This window comes from Mobula birostris, chromosome 2 (assembly GCF_030028105.1).
Source record: "Mobula birostris isolate sMobBir1 chromosome 2, sMobBir1.hap1, whole genome shotgun sequence".
NCBI classification, from domain to species: domain Eukaryota; kingdom Metazoa; phylum Chordata; class Chondrichthyes; order Myliobatiformes; family Myliobatidae; genus Mobula; species Mobula birostris.
In genome coordinates this window covers 222875676-222893064 of record NC_092371.1, presented here as the reverse complement: position 1 = coordinate 222893064, position 17389 = coordinate 222875676, and the positions used below count along the sequence as shown (strand labels likewise).

General features: G+C 41.6%; 1 protein-coding gene across 12 annotated transcripts in view; it reads right to left on the bottom strand.

Annotated features, from left to right (window-relative positions):
- epb41l2 (erythrocyte membrane protein band 4.1 like 2) overlaps positions 1-17389 on the bottom strand; it is a 193188-nt gene that overhangs the window by 44061 nt on the left and 131738 nt on the right. For all 12 annotated transcript variants that reach the window (XM_072251522.1, XM_072251530.1, XM_072251531.1 and 9 more), the window contains exons 9-10: positions 7337-7489; positions 5497-5594 (exon numbers count right to left, since the gene is read on the bottom strand). In XM_072251522.1, the coding sequence (XP_072107623.1) occupies positions 5497-5594; positions 7337-7489 (251 nt within the window). The remainder of the gene's footprint in view (positions 1-5496; positions 5595-7336; positions 7490-17389) is intronic.

The following is a 17389-nucleotide window of genomic DNA, read 5'->3' as shown; positions in this document are numbered from 1 at the left end:
TTGACAAATTCACATCAGCATTCACTAATTTTGGTGTCAGCAGCTGAAGACTTCAGATGCACATACAGCTGTCTGAAGACAAGCCACTTCCATCTTTACATCTACCATCACCAAAACCCTGTAATGCCCAGTTCAGCACTCACAGTGGCTGATCTGGTTAAAGGCCTTCCGGCAGTTACTGGAATTTTCCAGAGCAGCCCCAGACCCTTAAAAGGAATGGCCTTGCTAAAATCAAGGAAAGCAAGATGTAGAACTGTACTCCTACAGCTGTCCACCCAGGGCCTGGGGTTCTTTTCAATGCTGGGCCTGCATCTAGGGTTACTCCCCCATACCAGGCCTGAATCAGAGCCTCTGTACAACCAAGGTCACTAGGCTCTATGTTGTGTAGTGTACTGGTGTTCACACGACTGTCACAGTACAACAAAAGGTCTGCCTGAATAACAAAAATAATACATTTGTTACATGTAACTGTCACCATATGACATTGGGTAAGGAACTGGTCTATAAATAGAACATTGTGGTACAGTAGCAATGAAGAAAGATCTGTCCTTGAACAATACTAGGAGATACATGTTGGTATCGTCATAGAAAAGTAGAGCACACAAGCAGATCCTTCGGCATATCTAATCCATGCCAAGCCATTTAAACCTGCCGACTCTCACTGACCTGTACCAGGACCATAGCCTATTCACGTACCTATCCAAATTTCTCTTAAATGCAGTAACTGAGTTTGCATGAACCACTTGCACTGGCAGCTCATTCACACTTTCACAACCCTCTGAATGAAGTTCCCCCACACCCCTCCCCCCCATGTTCCACTTAAACTTTTCACCTTGCACCCTTAATCAAAATATCCGGTTGTAGTCCCACCCAACCTCAGTGGAAAAAGCCTGCTTTTGGTTTTCTATACCCCTCATAATTTTGTATACCTCTATCAAATCTCCTCTCAATCTTCTATGTTCCACAGAAGGAAGGGTAAGACGAAAGAACACATACCAATCCTCATAGAGAGATCAGAAGTGGAGACAGTGAGCAGTTCCAAGTTTCTGGGTGTCAAGATCTCTGAGGATCTAACTTGGTCCCAACATATCAAATTAGTTATAAAGAAGGCAAGACAGCGGCTATACTTTATTGGAAGTTTGTAGAGATTTGGCATGTCAACAAATACACTCAAAACCTTCTATAGTTGTATCATGCAGAGCATTCTGACAGGCTACTTCACTGTCTGGTATGGAGGGGCTACTGCACAGAACCGAAAGAAGCTGCAGAAGGTTGTAAATCTAGTCAGCTCCATCTTGGGTACTAGCCTACAAAGCACCCAGGACATCTTCAGGGAGTGGTGACTCAGAAAGGCAGTGTCCAGTATTAAGGACCTCCAGCACCCAAGGCATGCCCTTTTCTCATCTCACTGTTACAATCAGGGAGGAGGTACAGAAGTCTGAAGGCATACACTCAGCAATTCAGGAACAGCTTCTTCCCCTCTGCCATCAGATTCCTAAATAGACATTGAATCTTTGGACACTACATTGTTTTTTTTAAAAAATATATAGTATTTCTGTTTTTGCACGTTTTTAAAAATCTATTCAATATACATATACTGTGATTTACTTTATCATATTTTTTTTCCTCTCTGCTAGATTATGTTTTGCATTGAACTACTGCTGCTAAGTTAACAAATTTCACGTCACGTGCTGGTGATAATAAACCTGATTCTGAATAAAGTCCTAACCTTTTCAACCTTTCCATATGACTCAGGTCATCCCAAAAACATCCATGTAAATTTCCTCTATACTCTTTCAACCTTATTTACATCTTTCCTGCAGGTAGGTGACCAAAACTGCACACAATATTCCAAATTAGGCCTCACCAATGTCTTATACAACTTCACCATAAATCCCATCTCCTGTACTCAATACAAGTGCACATTCCTTTATCCGAAATTCTGAAATCCAAAAAGCTCCGAAAATCGAAGCTTTCTTCGCCAACAGCTGACGTCACTCAGGTGTGACGTGGCAGCACTAGCAGAGGCTGCCAGACATCAGTTGTGGCTCAGTGCTCGTACTGGTTACACGTGCATTTGCTGTTCGCTGATATTTTGTGTTCACTGTTGACTTTGTGTTTAATTTCACTGTGAAAATGTCAAAAAGAGCTGCAGATACCCTTATGGGTAGCAATGAGAAAAAGAGAAGGAATCTTCTGTATCAATAACACAAAAAGTGGAGTTATTGCAGAAGCTTGATCATGGTGTGTCTGTGCGGCATCTTACTGAAGAAAATAGTGTCGGAACTGCCACTGCATATGATTTAAATAAACAAAAAGACAAGTTATGAAGTTTTATAGTGACAGTGATGTTTTACATTTATTCCAATAAGTCATTTACCATGTGTTTGATTCGGTTCGTTTGAAGCGGTATATTTTTATGTTTTATTGAACGTTTATGTTGGAAATAAAATATTTTCTGGTCATTATTCCCTAAACAATACAGTATAACAACTATTTACATAGCATTTACATCGTATTAGGTATTATAAGTAATCTAGAGATCTTAAAGTATACGGGAGGACGTGCCTAGGTTTGGTGCGCCGCCGGGTCCTAAGGTCCACCGCCCTGAGACAGGTTAAATAAGGGACTTGAGCATATGTGTTTTTTGGTATCGGGGGTGGGGGGGGGGGGGGGGTCTGAAATCCGAAAAATTCTGAATTCCGAAATGCAACTGGCCCCAAAGATTTCGGATAAGGGTTTGTGGACCTGTACTTTGATCTATGAAGGCAAATGTACCAAAAGCTTTCTTTATGATCCTATCAACCTGTGACGTCACTTTCAATGAATTATAGATATTTATTCCCAGTTCCCTCTGTCCCACTGCACTTGTCACTACTATTCATTCTGTAAGACCTACCCTGGTCGGTTCAACCAAAGTGTAACACCTCGCATTCGTCTGCAATAAATTCCCATCTGTCATTTTTCAGCCGGTCCAGATCCTGCTGCAAGCCATGATAGTCTTCCTCGCTTGACTACTACATCCCCATTACCAGAACATAGAACACTTGTAGACAGAGGTCTGTCACAATGATTCCATGACATTAAGATGGCAAAGCAAATAGAGCAGCTGCTTCACAGCTCTAGCTATCTGAGTTCAATCCTTACTCCATCAGGTCTATATGGAGTTTGAATGCTTTCCCTGTGACCTTGGGGATTTCCTCTATGTCCTCCAATTTCCTCCCAAATGACAAAGATGAACAGATTTAAAAACTAATTGGCCAGTGTAAATTGCCCCTAGCATGTTGGTGAGGGGTAGAACCTGGGGGAGTTGATGGGAATGGGAATGGGAATGGAATGCAGCTAGAATAGGATTAGTATTAATGGCTGTGTGATAGCCAGTTTAAGGACTCAGCCGCCCAAAGTACCCATTTCCATACAGTAGGACTCTATAGGCGAAGGGCACATATCAAGCATGGGTACAGCACTGACGGGTACAGCGCTGACAGGCACAGATCTGACTGGATAACATGCCATAAATCAGCACACGTCCCCTACCGGCTCCAACTGCAATTTTGACAAGGTTGTTAGAAGATCTGGGACAGACATAACAGGCTACAGCACTTGAACTATTACCATCCCTGCCACAAATTCCCTTCGGCATTTATCCTTGTTAAAGAATGTTAAGTAAACACAAAGACAAACGACTCACAGATAAAAAAGCTTAATTGTTGAAAGTGGATAGTGAAAACATTCCTGACTCAAAGGAACGGGAAGCATTTGTCCTATGAGAAGAATATGAATAAATGTGTTTTGTATCTAATATTTCTTGAAGGCTTGGAGAGTTACCTTTTAGATTTCTCTGCCTCAAGACAGACTAAACAACTTGACAACAAGCTGGGCCATTCAAATGGAAGCCCTTTTGCCTCACCAACTGGAGGGATGTTCAAATGACATTAAACAGTATAGGAAATATAGAAAAATACCGTACATACTGGAAGTCCTCAAAAGGTCAGTAAGTTCCTGGAGAGGGATGCAGAGTTAACATTTCATCATTGATATGAAAACAAAAATGCTGGAAATATTGAGCAGGCTTGGTTGACCTGCCAAGTGCATCCAGCATTTTCAGATTTTCAGTTTTATTTCACATTTCCAACACCTGCATTTTCTCTAGCATTTCAGGTTGATGATCATTATATTCGAAAGAGAAATCATTGACTGGAAATATTATCCATCTTGTCCCTCGCAGATGCTGTCTGAACTATTTCCAGCATTTTCTGTCATATGAGATATGTCATTGCAGCTCAAGGAAAAAGAAGAACAGAAGCCAACGGTAGCAGCTAGAAGGGCAAAAGAAATTTGACTGGAGCTACATGGCATGTGCACTTTTAAATAGTTCATGGCCTACAGTTAAACTAGGTTAAGGTTTCTTGGGAATGGTCCATGGAAGGGGCTTGGACTGTAAACCTTGCCCTCCTTTAAAGATGTAATGTTTTACTGATTTAGTAGAATATTAAGATGCCACCAGCAGATTCTGCAGACCCAGGTGACTTCTTCCGGTTTGTCCATGAAATACTTTACTTCTCTATGCCTTTCTTTCCTTCTCAAGGTGGTTGCGGTTCTGTGATCTACAGTTCAAACTATGGTTCTTCGCAACCGGTGGGTTTTCAGACCAACTGTGCAGTCTAGGGCTTCGCCATCTCCAGGAACAGCACAGAAGATATGCGCCCTCAGGGCTGGGAGGTCAGACGTTGGAGAGCAGCTTCACGGGTGACTAGATTTCTAGCTGATTTTGCTGACTGAAGTGTCGTGGGAGACTGAAACATTGAGACAGGAATACTGAGACAAAAAGCAGCATGTTTGTTAATCGCCAGCTGCTGTCAGATGAAGGCCTCTGTACTTGAGTGATCCCTCTCTTGATGGAGGGAGGGAGCCTGTCCGCCCTTGAGACAGTGAGGTGAGAGGGTGGTTTGGAGAAACGCTGCTGAAGATGGTAACACTGGAACAATAAGTTGCTGGTCTCCACTCTCATTATTGCAAAAGCAACCCCTCTCTCCCTCACTGGAGAGAGAGAGAACCTGTCTGAGGTACCAAAGTGCTGGTTTGTGAACTGTAGTTCGGTAGCTCTGGATCAATGGGCTGATTGGTGCTTCTGCTGCTGACTGCATGGAAGAGGGGTAGAGGCACTGGTGCATCTGCTGGTTCGGGTGGGAGTAAAGGGAGGGGTCGATCTTTTTGCTGCTGCTTGTGCGAGGGAGGAAGAGCTTCGGGGCTTCAATGTTTCTATGGGTCTATGGGGATTCTTTGTTTTGTGGACTTCTATGAAGAGGACAAATTTCAGGTTATATACTGTATACATACTCTGATATTAAATGTATTTTGAAACTTTTGCCTTTCCATCTACACATTTATTGAAATAAGAGTTACTTTCTTAGACATATTACTTCTTTGACTGAATTTGATAAAAATGGCTGTTGTTCTTCGGGTCGTATCCCGTAAACCCCTGAATAGTATTACCTGAAAAAAGTATGATGCTCCACACAAACTTTCCACAATCGCTTTGCTGCTCTGTGATTAGGCAACTTGAAACCAATAGTACTTTCAAACTGATCTATCTGGAAAGAATGAACATAGTTACATCTTTGTAGTACTGTTTTTGTTACCCTCCTCATCTATTAACAGCAGAAGGTTGTTTGTAAACTGCAGTTAAAAATGCTGGTGAACGCAGCATCTGCAGATTTCCTCGTGTTTGTGTAAACTGCAGTTACTTCCTTACTTTACCTTTGCATCATTTCACTCCAATTTTAATTAGCTCTACTTCCTCAAACTGACTGCAAAGCAATCCCTAGGGTTAAAGAATAAACTTATGACTATTATAACTCCCCACTCAATCATCTGTTAAATAGGGTATCTCCAATGTAATGAGCTCACAAGGGAAATTGTAAAGAAAATAACAAAGAGTGAGCTTTTATCCAATAGTGTGTTTAACTTTGGACTTGCCAAAAATAATAGATGCTTCACTGGATTAAAGGAGATTTCCACCAGCAATTCCGTGGCCTGTAGGTAGATGATATAGTTAAAGACGAGTTCTATTCTTCATCAGTTATAGAATCAACTTATTACTTAAAACTTGCCCCAAGATTTAGGATTCATCATGTTAATGAATAAATTCTCACCTTCTCTCTCTCTCCCCCCACCCCCCAACCCCATGGCTGCTGCAAGAGGGCGTATCCCATTGCATGGTATATGGATCACTTTCAATTATACAAAGTGCTTTCTCTGTGTTTTGACCTTAGATATTATCTAGGTTGTGATATTCTCAAACAAAGAATTAATGTATAACACTTCCAATTTTCACTCATCTAACTTATCCTTTCTCTCTGAGGCACTTTTTTGCCCAAGCATGTCTACCAAATGGCTTACCACACAATTCATTAAAAGACCATAAGACATAGGAGCAGAATTAGGCCATTCAGCCCATCAAGTCTGTTCCGCTATTCCACCATGGCTGACCCCGGATCCCACTCAATCCCATACATCTGTCTTCTCGCCATATCCTTTGATGCCCTGACCGATCAGGAAATGATCAACTTCCACCTTAAATATACACACAGACTTGACCTCCACCACAGTCTGTGACAGAGCATTCCACAGATTTACTACTCTCCGGCTAAAAAAAGTTCCTCCTTACCCCTGTTCTAAAGGGTCGCCTCTCAATTTTGAGGCTGTGCCCTCTAGTTTTGGATATCCCCACCACAGAGAAAAAAAAAGCTGCTGCTTCTAGAGTTAGATTTGATACTTTGTTTTTCTAATATCACTTCTTTTTCCTACCCTTCTCTTAGTACCTACTTATGAAGCAATAGGATAACCAAAGTTAATACCTTTATCTACAGCAATTCCCTGCTCTCTTCCAGATGACAGGGCAATAACTTGTCCTCCCTCTAATTTTGTTACAGAATTACCAAATTGATTTATTCATTTTCAGTTCACTAATTGCAATGACTGAGTAAAATTTTGGATCCATTTATCACCTACTAGCTCTTGCTACACCCCTTCACCCTCAACTTTTTTAATACTGGTTGAATCCCTTCCTTCTAGTCCCAATGAAGGGACATGACCCAAAACTTCGACTCCACACGACACTGAGTAAATCAAACAAATCCTGCACAAGTACCTTTTTATTATCGGAACCCACAGTGGAGATTCCAAGCCAGTGAATGTGCTTTATTACATGTAGCTAAATTATTTGGAATATGAACATTAGCATTGTTCAATATTTTACTAAAGTCTCCTGTGTACCTAACTAGCATTCCACTAACCTTAAATTATTTTAAAAAAAGCAAGGATAAGTTCTTACTTCTCCAGGTCGAATTTTAATATAGAAATTGCTCCGTTTGTAAGAAATCTTAAGAATTTTTGGCCAAGCAAATCGATTAATTCTGAGACGATCCTTGTAGATGAGCAGTCCATTTGCACATACACCCAACATAATATCCACTCCTTCTGAATCCTATGAAAGCCAACAGAAAAACAGTATAGCTCATTAAAGTATCAACGTTCCTTTTAGGTATCTTGAACTATTGGATAATTCAAAGCTCAGATCAATAACACATGTTTGTACAAAAATAGATTGATCCAAAAATTTGGAAAGAGTGTCATAACGAACAGGACTTCTTGAACTTTCAAATGCTTCACTTATGTGACCTAGGGTATATGGGTCAAAACTCTTGGAAAACAATGAATGATCTAATTTATCACATAATAACGTCGCTCTAAAGATTCTTTTGCATTTAAAGTCTGTCTACTGTCCAATGGAGAAATTTATAGTAAGCATCAGCATTTAGAAATTACCCATCGCAAAGCATGCATGACATATACAATTTAAAGAAAGAAATATTGCCGCTTAATTACAGTGCCACAGGCAAGTCTCGAAAATGTAGTGAAGCAAAGATAGCCTTCACAAATTTCGATCTGAATGAAATAGAGAATATGTGCATTGCAACAAATGGAACACAGAGAAGGAAACCAGACGAGCATGAAGCATCTTCCCTGCTCCAAAGAGCACTATATGAGGTAATCCTTACCCTCAGCCATCAGGCTCTATGAGTCAACCTTTAGTTGGGGTAATCTTTGACTTGCAAGTCTTGTATATCTTATTTTTAAGGTAGCATCTTTTATTCTTTCTTACTTCTCTTCTAATATTTGTGTACTTGGAATGTTACTGTGACACTAATTTCCTTTGGGATCAATAAAGTATCTTCCCATCTATCTATCTATGTAGGACAATAAAGATTCAAAGTTTTGGGCCAAGATTCTTCATCGGGACTGGGAAGGGAGACAGCAAATATATAAAAAAAAGTGGGGATGAATGGATGCAGCCAAAGCTGCTAGGTGAAAGATGGATCCAGATGGAGCAAGGATGATCGGCAGGTGAGGGAGGGGGTGAGTGGGAATGATGTAGGATTCTGAAACATGGTAGTAACAAAGAGCTGAAGATGATAAGATGAACGTGGAATAAAGGGAAACTGGTGAGGAGAAAAACTGCTGGGAGTGCATGGTGGATGATGTGCAGATGGAGAGGGAAAAGAAATGGGGTAATGGAGAGGGGAATTGGAAAGATTAGCAAGTTTGCAGATAACATGAAGGTTGGTACAGTTGTTATACTTTACAATGGGACATAACATTTCCCTACAGAACACCTTCACTCTGATTTGTACTTGTTGCCAGTTTAGTAGGCTAATCAAATTGATTCATTAGTAAGTGATAATCCCCAGGATACTGACAGTGGGAGACATTATCATAGTAGCATTAAGAATTGAAAGTTTATATTTTCTCTAGTTAGAAACCTGCCATGGTCAGTTTTTAACAATATCAACCATCTCCATTTGTACAGATCACAACTCTACCCAATGGAGTAATTTATCCCATGTCCATTGACTGTAATTTTGCATGGCTCCTTCATATCACACTTAAAATGTAACACTGACTGCAGCTATTCAATTAATCCCACTTACCTGTCTTGATCCGTTTAGAAATGTTCCCCTTCATTTATCTAAATTTTTTTTAACAATTATTAAATATGCTCCAACATCCTGTCAAACTGTATGATCCAGATCTTAGTTGTGATCTCTGCAAAATCATAAATTTGCTTTCTTTGCATAGAATCAACTTTTGCTCTGGAAGGTTCCATTTTATCAAAACCCTTCTTAACCTTTGGGTAAAGGCCCCACACTTTTGCTATACAACTTCAATCCCTTATCCACAGTGTTGTAGAAGAAACGTAACACTTCACAGCACCAGCTGTAAGATTTGGGCTCCGTTCCTGCTGCTGTGAGGAGTTTAGACATTCTCCCTATGACTGTATGGATGGTCCAATTTCCTCCCACATTACAAAGGTGTACGAGTTAGGGTTAGTAAAGTTGTGGGCATACTATATTGACACTAGAAGCATAGCTACATGTGCAGGCTGCCTCCAGCACATATTTGGACTGTGTTGGTCATTGACACAAACAATGCATTTCACTGTATCTATCAATGTACATGTGACAAATAAAGTTAACTTCCCTTGTCTGCATCTGTTCCAAGGTATGATGTTCTTCTGAAAGTGTAGTCAGAAACAATTTGGCATACCTAAATGTGCGAAGTGATTTATTGGCATCTATATTCTATTCACATTTCCAATGACCACATTCTTTTTTCATAAAAATAACATCAAGACTTCTCAGCTTACCCAGTCACTTTTAAACATGTGCATATGTGTACATAAAAATGATCTGAACACAACTCTACCCACCCTGAAAAATTATTTTTCTGTTTCAATTAACCAAAATTGTATTTAATTCTCTTAACTAAAAAAATGTGATAAATTCTCAAATGTCTTTTAAATCCATTAGCCATTATTGAATTCACTCCACTACTTTTGATGTATTAATGTAATCGCGAGAGTTGCTGACAAATCCCCATATCCATTCCCAGCAGCCCTCAAGGTGGTGGTAGTGAGGCACCTCTTGAACAGCTGCAGTCCAGAATCAGAATCTGGCTTATTATCACTGACTTGCACAACATTAAATTTGTTTAGCAACAGCAGTATAGTGCAAAGAAATAAAAGTCACTATAAATTTCAAAATAAATAAATAGTGCAAAAACCAGGTAACACAGAAATAAAGGAAAAACAGATCTTTTGGAACAACACACAAAGTTGCTGGTGAACGCAGCAGGCCAGGTAGCATCTCTAGGAAGAGGTACAGTCGACGTTTCAGGCCGAGACCCTTCGTCAGGACTAACTGAACGAAGAGCTAGTAAGAGTGGGAGGGAGAGGGGGAGATCCAAAATGATAGGAGGAGACAGGAGGGGGAGGGATGGAGCCAAGAGCTGGACAGCTGATTGGCAAAGAGGATACGAGAGGATCATGGGACAGGAGGCCCAGGGAGAAAGACCGAGGGGGGGGGGAACCCAGAGGATGGGCAAGGGGTATAGTCAGAGGGACAGAGGGAGAAAAAGGAGAGTGAGAGAAAGGATGTGTGTATAAAAATAAATAACGGATGGGGGTACAAGGGGGAGGTGGGCCATTAGCGGAAATTAGAGAAGTCAATGTTCATGCCATCAGGTTGGAAGCTACCCAGACAGAATATAAGGTGTTGTTCCTCCAACCCGAGTGCGGCTTCATCTTTACAGTAGAGGAGGCCGTGGATAGACATGTCAGAATGGGAATGGGATGTGGAATTAAAATGTGCAGCCACTGGGAAATCCTGCTTTCTCTGGCGGACAGAGCGTAGGTGTTCAGCGAAACGATCTCCCAGTCTGCATCGGGTCTCGCCAATATATAGAAGGCCACATCAGGAGCACCGGACACAGTATATCACCCCAGCCGACTCACAGGTGAAGTGTCGACTCACCTGGAAGGACTGTCTGGGGCCCTGAATGCTGGTAAGGGAGGAAGTGTAAGGGCATGTGTAGCACTTGTTCCGCTTACAAGGATAAATGCCAGGAGGGAGATCAGAGGGGAGGGATGGGGGGGGATGAATGGACAAGGGAGTTGCGTAGGGAGCGATCCCTGCGGAAAGCGGGGGGGGGGGGGGGGAAGATGTGCTTAGTGGTGGGATCCCGTTGGAGGTGGCGGAAGTTACAGAGAATAATATGTTGGACCCAAAGGCTGGTGGGGTGGTAGGTGAGGACCAGGGGAACCCTATTCCTAGTGGGGTGGTGGGAGGATAGAGTGAGAGCAGGTGTGCGTGAAATGGGGGAGATGCATTTGAGAGCAGAGTTGATGGTGGAGGAAGGGAAGCCCCTTTCTTTAAAAAAGGAGGACATCTCCCTCGTCCTGGAATGAAAAGCCACATCCTGAGAGCAGATGCGGCAGAGATGGAGGAATTGCGAGAAGGGGATGGCATTTTTGCAAGAGACAGGGTGAGATCTTTCGGAAAACTGATTGCAAAAGTCCGTGTCCTGTATTTCTTCCCTGATTATAGCACCAAAGGGACATGTCCCAAATGGTTAAGGATTTTAGTAATGGATGCCGTACACCTGAGGCACTGCTTCCTGAAGATGTCCTCAATGGTGGGGAGAACTGTGCCCATGTTAAAGCAGGCTGAGACCACAATCTTCTGTTGCCTTTTGCGGTCCTGTGCATTGGAGCATCTGTACCAGGTAGTGATGTAACCAGTCAAAATGCTCTCCACTTGGTGACATGCCAAATCTCTTCAAGCTCCTAATGAATATAACCACTGGCATGCCTTCTTCATGATTGCATCAATGTGTTGGGTCTATGAGATGTTGAAGCCTAGTCTCACACAGTCATGACTGCAGAGAGAATAGAGCAGTGAGCTAAGCACGCATCCTTGAGGTGTGCCTGTGTTGACTGTCAGTAAGGAGATACTATTACTGACATGTACTGATTGCAGCCTCTCAGTAAGGAAGTTGAGGATCCGGGTGCAGAGCAAGGCAGAGCTCAGTTTTATAAGTTTACTGACTAATTCTGAGGGGATAGTGGTGTGGAACACCGAGTCGTAATCAATAAATAGTCTGACATATTTTACAGTTGTCAAGGTGCTGCAAAGCAAAGTGGAGAGCCACTTCTGGCAGCAGTAGGTCAAATGTACCTATTGAAACCTATCCTGTACTGCCTCCCTGAAGGTAGGAACAACAGGACCTAGCGAGAGCTCCGCTTAGGTGGTGGTTCATGAATGGCAACTCTTCAAATACCTCAAAAACTATCAAAGGCATTCTTAGCCATCTCTGACCGTCACTGAATCTGTAAGTTTAAAAAAATCGTAATTAGGATGGTAATTAATTAAAAATGAATATTGCCAAATAATGAAAAACAAGAAAAATTCTACTGTCTTGACCATTTTAGATCAAAGATGATAATACATTAAATGAATGCTGCTGTTACAGTTTCTTGTTAATTCCTAAACTAACTCTTGCCTCACTTAAGTTACTCCCATCAAGTTACTAAGTGAGCAGTCCTCAGATTCTGTTAAGTCAGGAAAACACAAACATGCAGCTTAGAGGTAAGAGTAGATAACTCAGCTCTTCATATCTCTTTGTCCAAATAAATTCATGGTTTATCTGATTGCCAGTTCCATCTAGTCAGCTCCATCTTGGGCACTAGCCTACAAAGTACCCAGGACATCTTTAGGGAATGGTGTCTGAGAAAGGCAGCGTCCATTATTAAAGACCTCCAGCACCCAGGGCATGCCCTTTTCTCACTGTTACCATCAGGTAGGAGATACAGAAGCCTGAAGGCACACACTCAGTGATTCAGGAACAGTTTCTTCCCCTCTGCCATCCGATTCCTGAATGGACTTTGAAGCTTTGGACACCACTCACTTTTTAAAAAATATACAGTATTTCTGCTTTTACACTTTTTTTAATAATCTATTCAATATACATAATTTATTTACTTGTTTACTCATTGTTGCTTTATTTTATTATTTTTTTTCTCTCTCTGCTAGGTTATGTATTGCGTTGAACTGCTGCTAAGTTAACAAATTTCATGTCACATGCTGGTGATAATAAACCTGATTCTGTGGATTTAACTTCTCACTATCCACAAGGCTATACTGCTATAGTTTAGAATTAGAATCAAAGCTATTATCAGTGACACACGTCATGAAATTTGCTGTTTTGCAGCAGCGACACAGTGCAAAACATAAAAGCTACGGCAAGTTACCAAAATAAATAAATAATGCACAAGTGGAATAGCAAGATGGTTTTCATGGACCTTTAGAAATCTGATAGTGGAGGGCAAGAAGCTGTTCCTAAAAAAAATTGAGCGTGGATCTTCAAGGTGGAGCTCAGTGATGGTGGCACTAAACGGCGACTCCTTTACTTGCATCTTCAGAAAGAGCTTTATTTCTATCTTTGATATCTTTTTTTTTCCCCTTTCAAGGTTCTTTTGAAGACCCTGACCTGTAACCACACTCTAACTTTAGTTCTTTGCGGGAATCTGACCCACTCTCAGGGCCTCATGACTGGCTGCTTTTCGATATGCCAAGGACTCGGCCCAGAAGACTAGCACGCCTTCAGGGTGCCAGATTTTCCTGGCTCTGGAGGCGGGCAGATTCAAGGCTGGTGCTACAGCTGACGACTGTTGAGTTGCGGGAGAACGAAGATGAGAAGCAGCAGTCTTTCTCTTGGCTGTGTGCCCAGCGGTACAGAGCTCAGAAAGAGCACCAGACTTTTAACACCATAAATCAATGAGTTGTTTTCTTATGTCTCCCCTCTTACTGTGAAAGGGGGACTCCTCTTTTTCCCTTATTAGAGGGGGAGGGGGGAGGGGGGAGAGGGAGAGGATGTCGAATACGGGGTGAACAAGTAGTCTTTGGGGCAGTGCAAGTCTGTGTCTTTTTTGATGCCTTGCTGTATGCTTGAGTGCTCGGTCTTCTCTGTGAATTGTCACCTTGTCACAGTGGAGAAGTTTGTGTGGTCCTGAGATCTCGAGAGCGATGCCATGTGGAGCTATGCGAAATAACCCTGGAAAATGTGGACCACTTTCCGTATCTTGGAAGTCACCTCTCCTCCAATGTCGACCTCAATGACGAGATCCAACATCGTCTTAAATGCGCTAGAACAGCTTTTGGACGTCTCCGAACAAGAACCTTTCATGATCGTGATATCCGAACAGACACCAAAATGTTAGTGTACAAAATAGTGGTAATCCCAGCGCTCCTGTATGCAACAGAAACCTGGACAACATACCGACGACATCTGAAGGCACTTGAAAAGTTCTATCAACGCTGTCTTTGAAACATCTTAAATATCAACTGGGGAGATAGAAGAACCAGCATCAGCGTGCTAAATGAAGCAAAAACAACAAGCATTGAAGCCTACGTCATCAAGAACCAACTAAGATAGAGCGGTCATGTTGTTCGGATGAAAGATGAATGTCTGCCAAAACAAACCTTCTACTCCCAGCTTAAAGGCGGCAAACGTAAAAGAGGCGGACAACAGAAAAGATTCAAAGACGTCTTAAAAACCAACATGAAGAAATGCAACATCAATATCAACAACGGGGAAACCAATACCAAGGACGGGAAACTCTGGCAAGCCATCATCCGAGAAGGAACAACAACTTTCGAAGCCAACAGATGTGCAGAATTAGAAGAGTAGAAAATGGAAAGAGAGACAGCAACAATCAAAGCCTGATCTGCCATCTGGAACTACCTGTCCTGAATGCGGAAGAACTTTCAAAGCCAAGATTGGACTCATAAGCCGCTTGAGAGCCCATAAATAGATCAACAGCACGAAGACCATCATCCTCGACCTCGAGGGATAGCCACGACGACAATGACAAGTGCTCGGTGGAGGGCACCAATGCTTTTATTTTGTTGGTGGGGAGGGTGGGTCGTTACCTTGCTGCTGCTTGTGCATAGGTGGGAGGAGCCGGGGAGTTTTGGGGTTCGAATATTTAACTCATTCATTCTTTGGGGCACTCCTTTGATTCTGTGGATGTTTGAAAAGAAAAAGAATTTCAGGATGTATATTGTATACATTTCTCTGAGATTAAATGTACCTATTGAAACCCATCCTGTACTGCCTCCCTGAAGGTAGGAACAACAGGACCTAGCGAGAACTCCGCTTAGGTGGTGGTTCATGAATGGCAACTCTTCAAATACCTCAAAAACTATCAAAGGCATTCTTAGCCATCTCTGACCGTCACTGAATCTGTAACCTAAAAAAAGTCGTAATTAAGATGGCATTTGACCATCTTAGATCAAAAATGATACGACCATTTTAGATCAAAAATGGTAATACCATTAAATGGATGCTGTGGAACCATCCCAGGACTCAGTGGGGATTCTAAGGATGGAGCAGAAGATGTTACAACTCCAAGCTTGCTCTTGATTTCTGTTTTGCAACGTACAGAACTGAAAAGCATCACTGCTTTGACTTACAGAAGTCAGCAGCTTTACTGAACCCCCAGTAAGGGACAAGTGCCATTCAGGCTGTTATATTAAAATGACCAATAAAGTATTAATTTCATATAAAGCATATTCCCCTTCACACAATGAAAATTAATTTCACTGCTGCTATGCAGTGAGATTTGGAAGATAATGGCAGTATTAACAACAAAACCACCGAATAAAGAACAGAACAGAGTGATTATTTTATTTGGGAAAGAACACTAAGTGCTTATTGATGACTTACAGCGGCATGCAAAAGTTTCGGCACCCCGGTCAAAATTTCTGTTAATGTGAATAGCTAAGCGAGTAAAAGATGAACTGATCTCCAAAAGTCAAAGTTAAAGATGAAACATTCTTTTCAACATTTTAAGCAAGATTAATGTATTGTTTCTGTTTCGTACAATTTTAGAGTGGAAAAAAAGGAAAGGAGCACCATGCAAAAGTTTAGGCACCCCAAGAGATTTGAGCTCTCAGTTAACTTTTACCAAGGTCTCAGACCTTAATTAGCTTGTTAGGGCTCTGGCTTGTTCACAGTCATCGTTAGGAAAGGCCAGGTGATGTAAATTTCAAAGCCTTATAAATACCCTGACTCCTCAAACCTTGTCCCAACAATCAGCAGCCATGGGCTCCTCTAAGCAGCTGCCTAGCACTCTGAAAATTAAAATAAATGATGCCCACAAAGCAGCAGAAGGCTATAAGAAGATAGCAAAGTGTTTTCAGGTAGCCGTTTCCTCAGTTTGTAATGTAATTAAGAAATGGCAGTTAACAGGAACAGTGGAGGTCAAGTTGAGATCTGGAAGACCAAGAAAACTTTCCGAGAGAACTGCTCATAGGATTGCTAGAAAGGCAAATCAAAACCCCCGTTTGACTGCAAAAGACCTTCAGGAAGATCTAGCAGACTCTGGAGTGGTGGTGCACTGTTCTACTGTGCAGTGACACCTACACAAATATGACCTTCATGGAAGAGCCATCAGAAGAAAACCTTTCCTGCGTCCTCACCACAAAATTCAGTGTCAAAGGTTTGCAAAGGAACATCTGAACAAGCCTGATGCATTTTGGAAATAAGTCCTGTGGATTGATGAAGTTAAAATAGAACTTTTTGGCTGCAATGAGCAAAGGTATGTTTGGAGAAAAAAGGGCGCAGAATTTCATGAAAAGGACACCTCTCCAACTGTAAAGCACAGGGGTGGATTGATCATGCTTTGGGCTTGCGTTGCAGCCAGTGGCATAGGGAACATTCCACTGGTAGAGGGAAGAATAAATTCAATTAAATACCAGCAAATTCTGGAAGCAAACATCACACCGTCTGTAAGAAAGCTGAAGATGAAAAGAGGATGGCTTCTACAACAGGATAATGATCCTAAACGCACCTCAAAATCCACAATGGACTACCTCAAGAGGTGCAAGCTGAAGGTTTTCCCATGGCCCTCATAGTCCCCTGACCTAAACATCATCAAAAATCTGTGGATTGACCTCAAAAGAGCAGTGCATGCAGGACTGCCCAAGAATCTCACAGAACTAGAAGCCTTTTGCAAGGAAGAATGGGCGAAAATTCCCCAAACAAGAATTGAAAGACTCTTAGCTGGTTACAGTAAGTGTTTACAAGCTGTTATACTTGCCAAAGGGGGCATTACTAAGTACTGACCGTGCAGGGTGCCCAAACTCTTGCTTCGGGCCCTTTTCCTTTTTTGTTATTTTGAAACTGTAAAAGATGGAAATAAAAAAGTAATCTTGCTTAAAATATTAAAGAAATGTGTCATCTTTAACTTTCTGCTTTTTGGAAGTCAGGTCATCTTTTACTCGCTTAGCTATTCACAGTGACAGAAATTTTGACCAAACTTTTGCATGCCACTGTATTGCAAAGGGAAAAAAAAAGTTTTGAAATGAAAATATTCTTATTCTCTAAAAGTACTGTGATATTATCTGCAAAGGAACATCAACTTAAATTTGCCAACCTGGCACTCTCATTCCCATTCATTATGACAGAACCAAGTGGGAAGTGATTA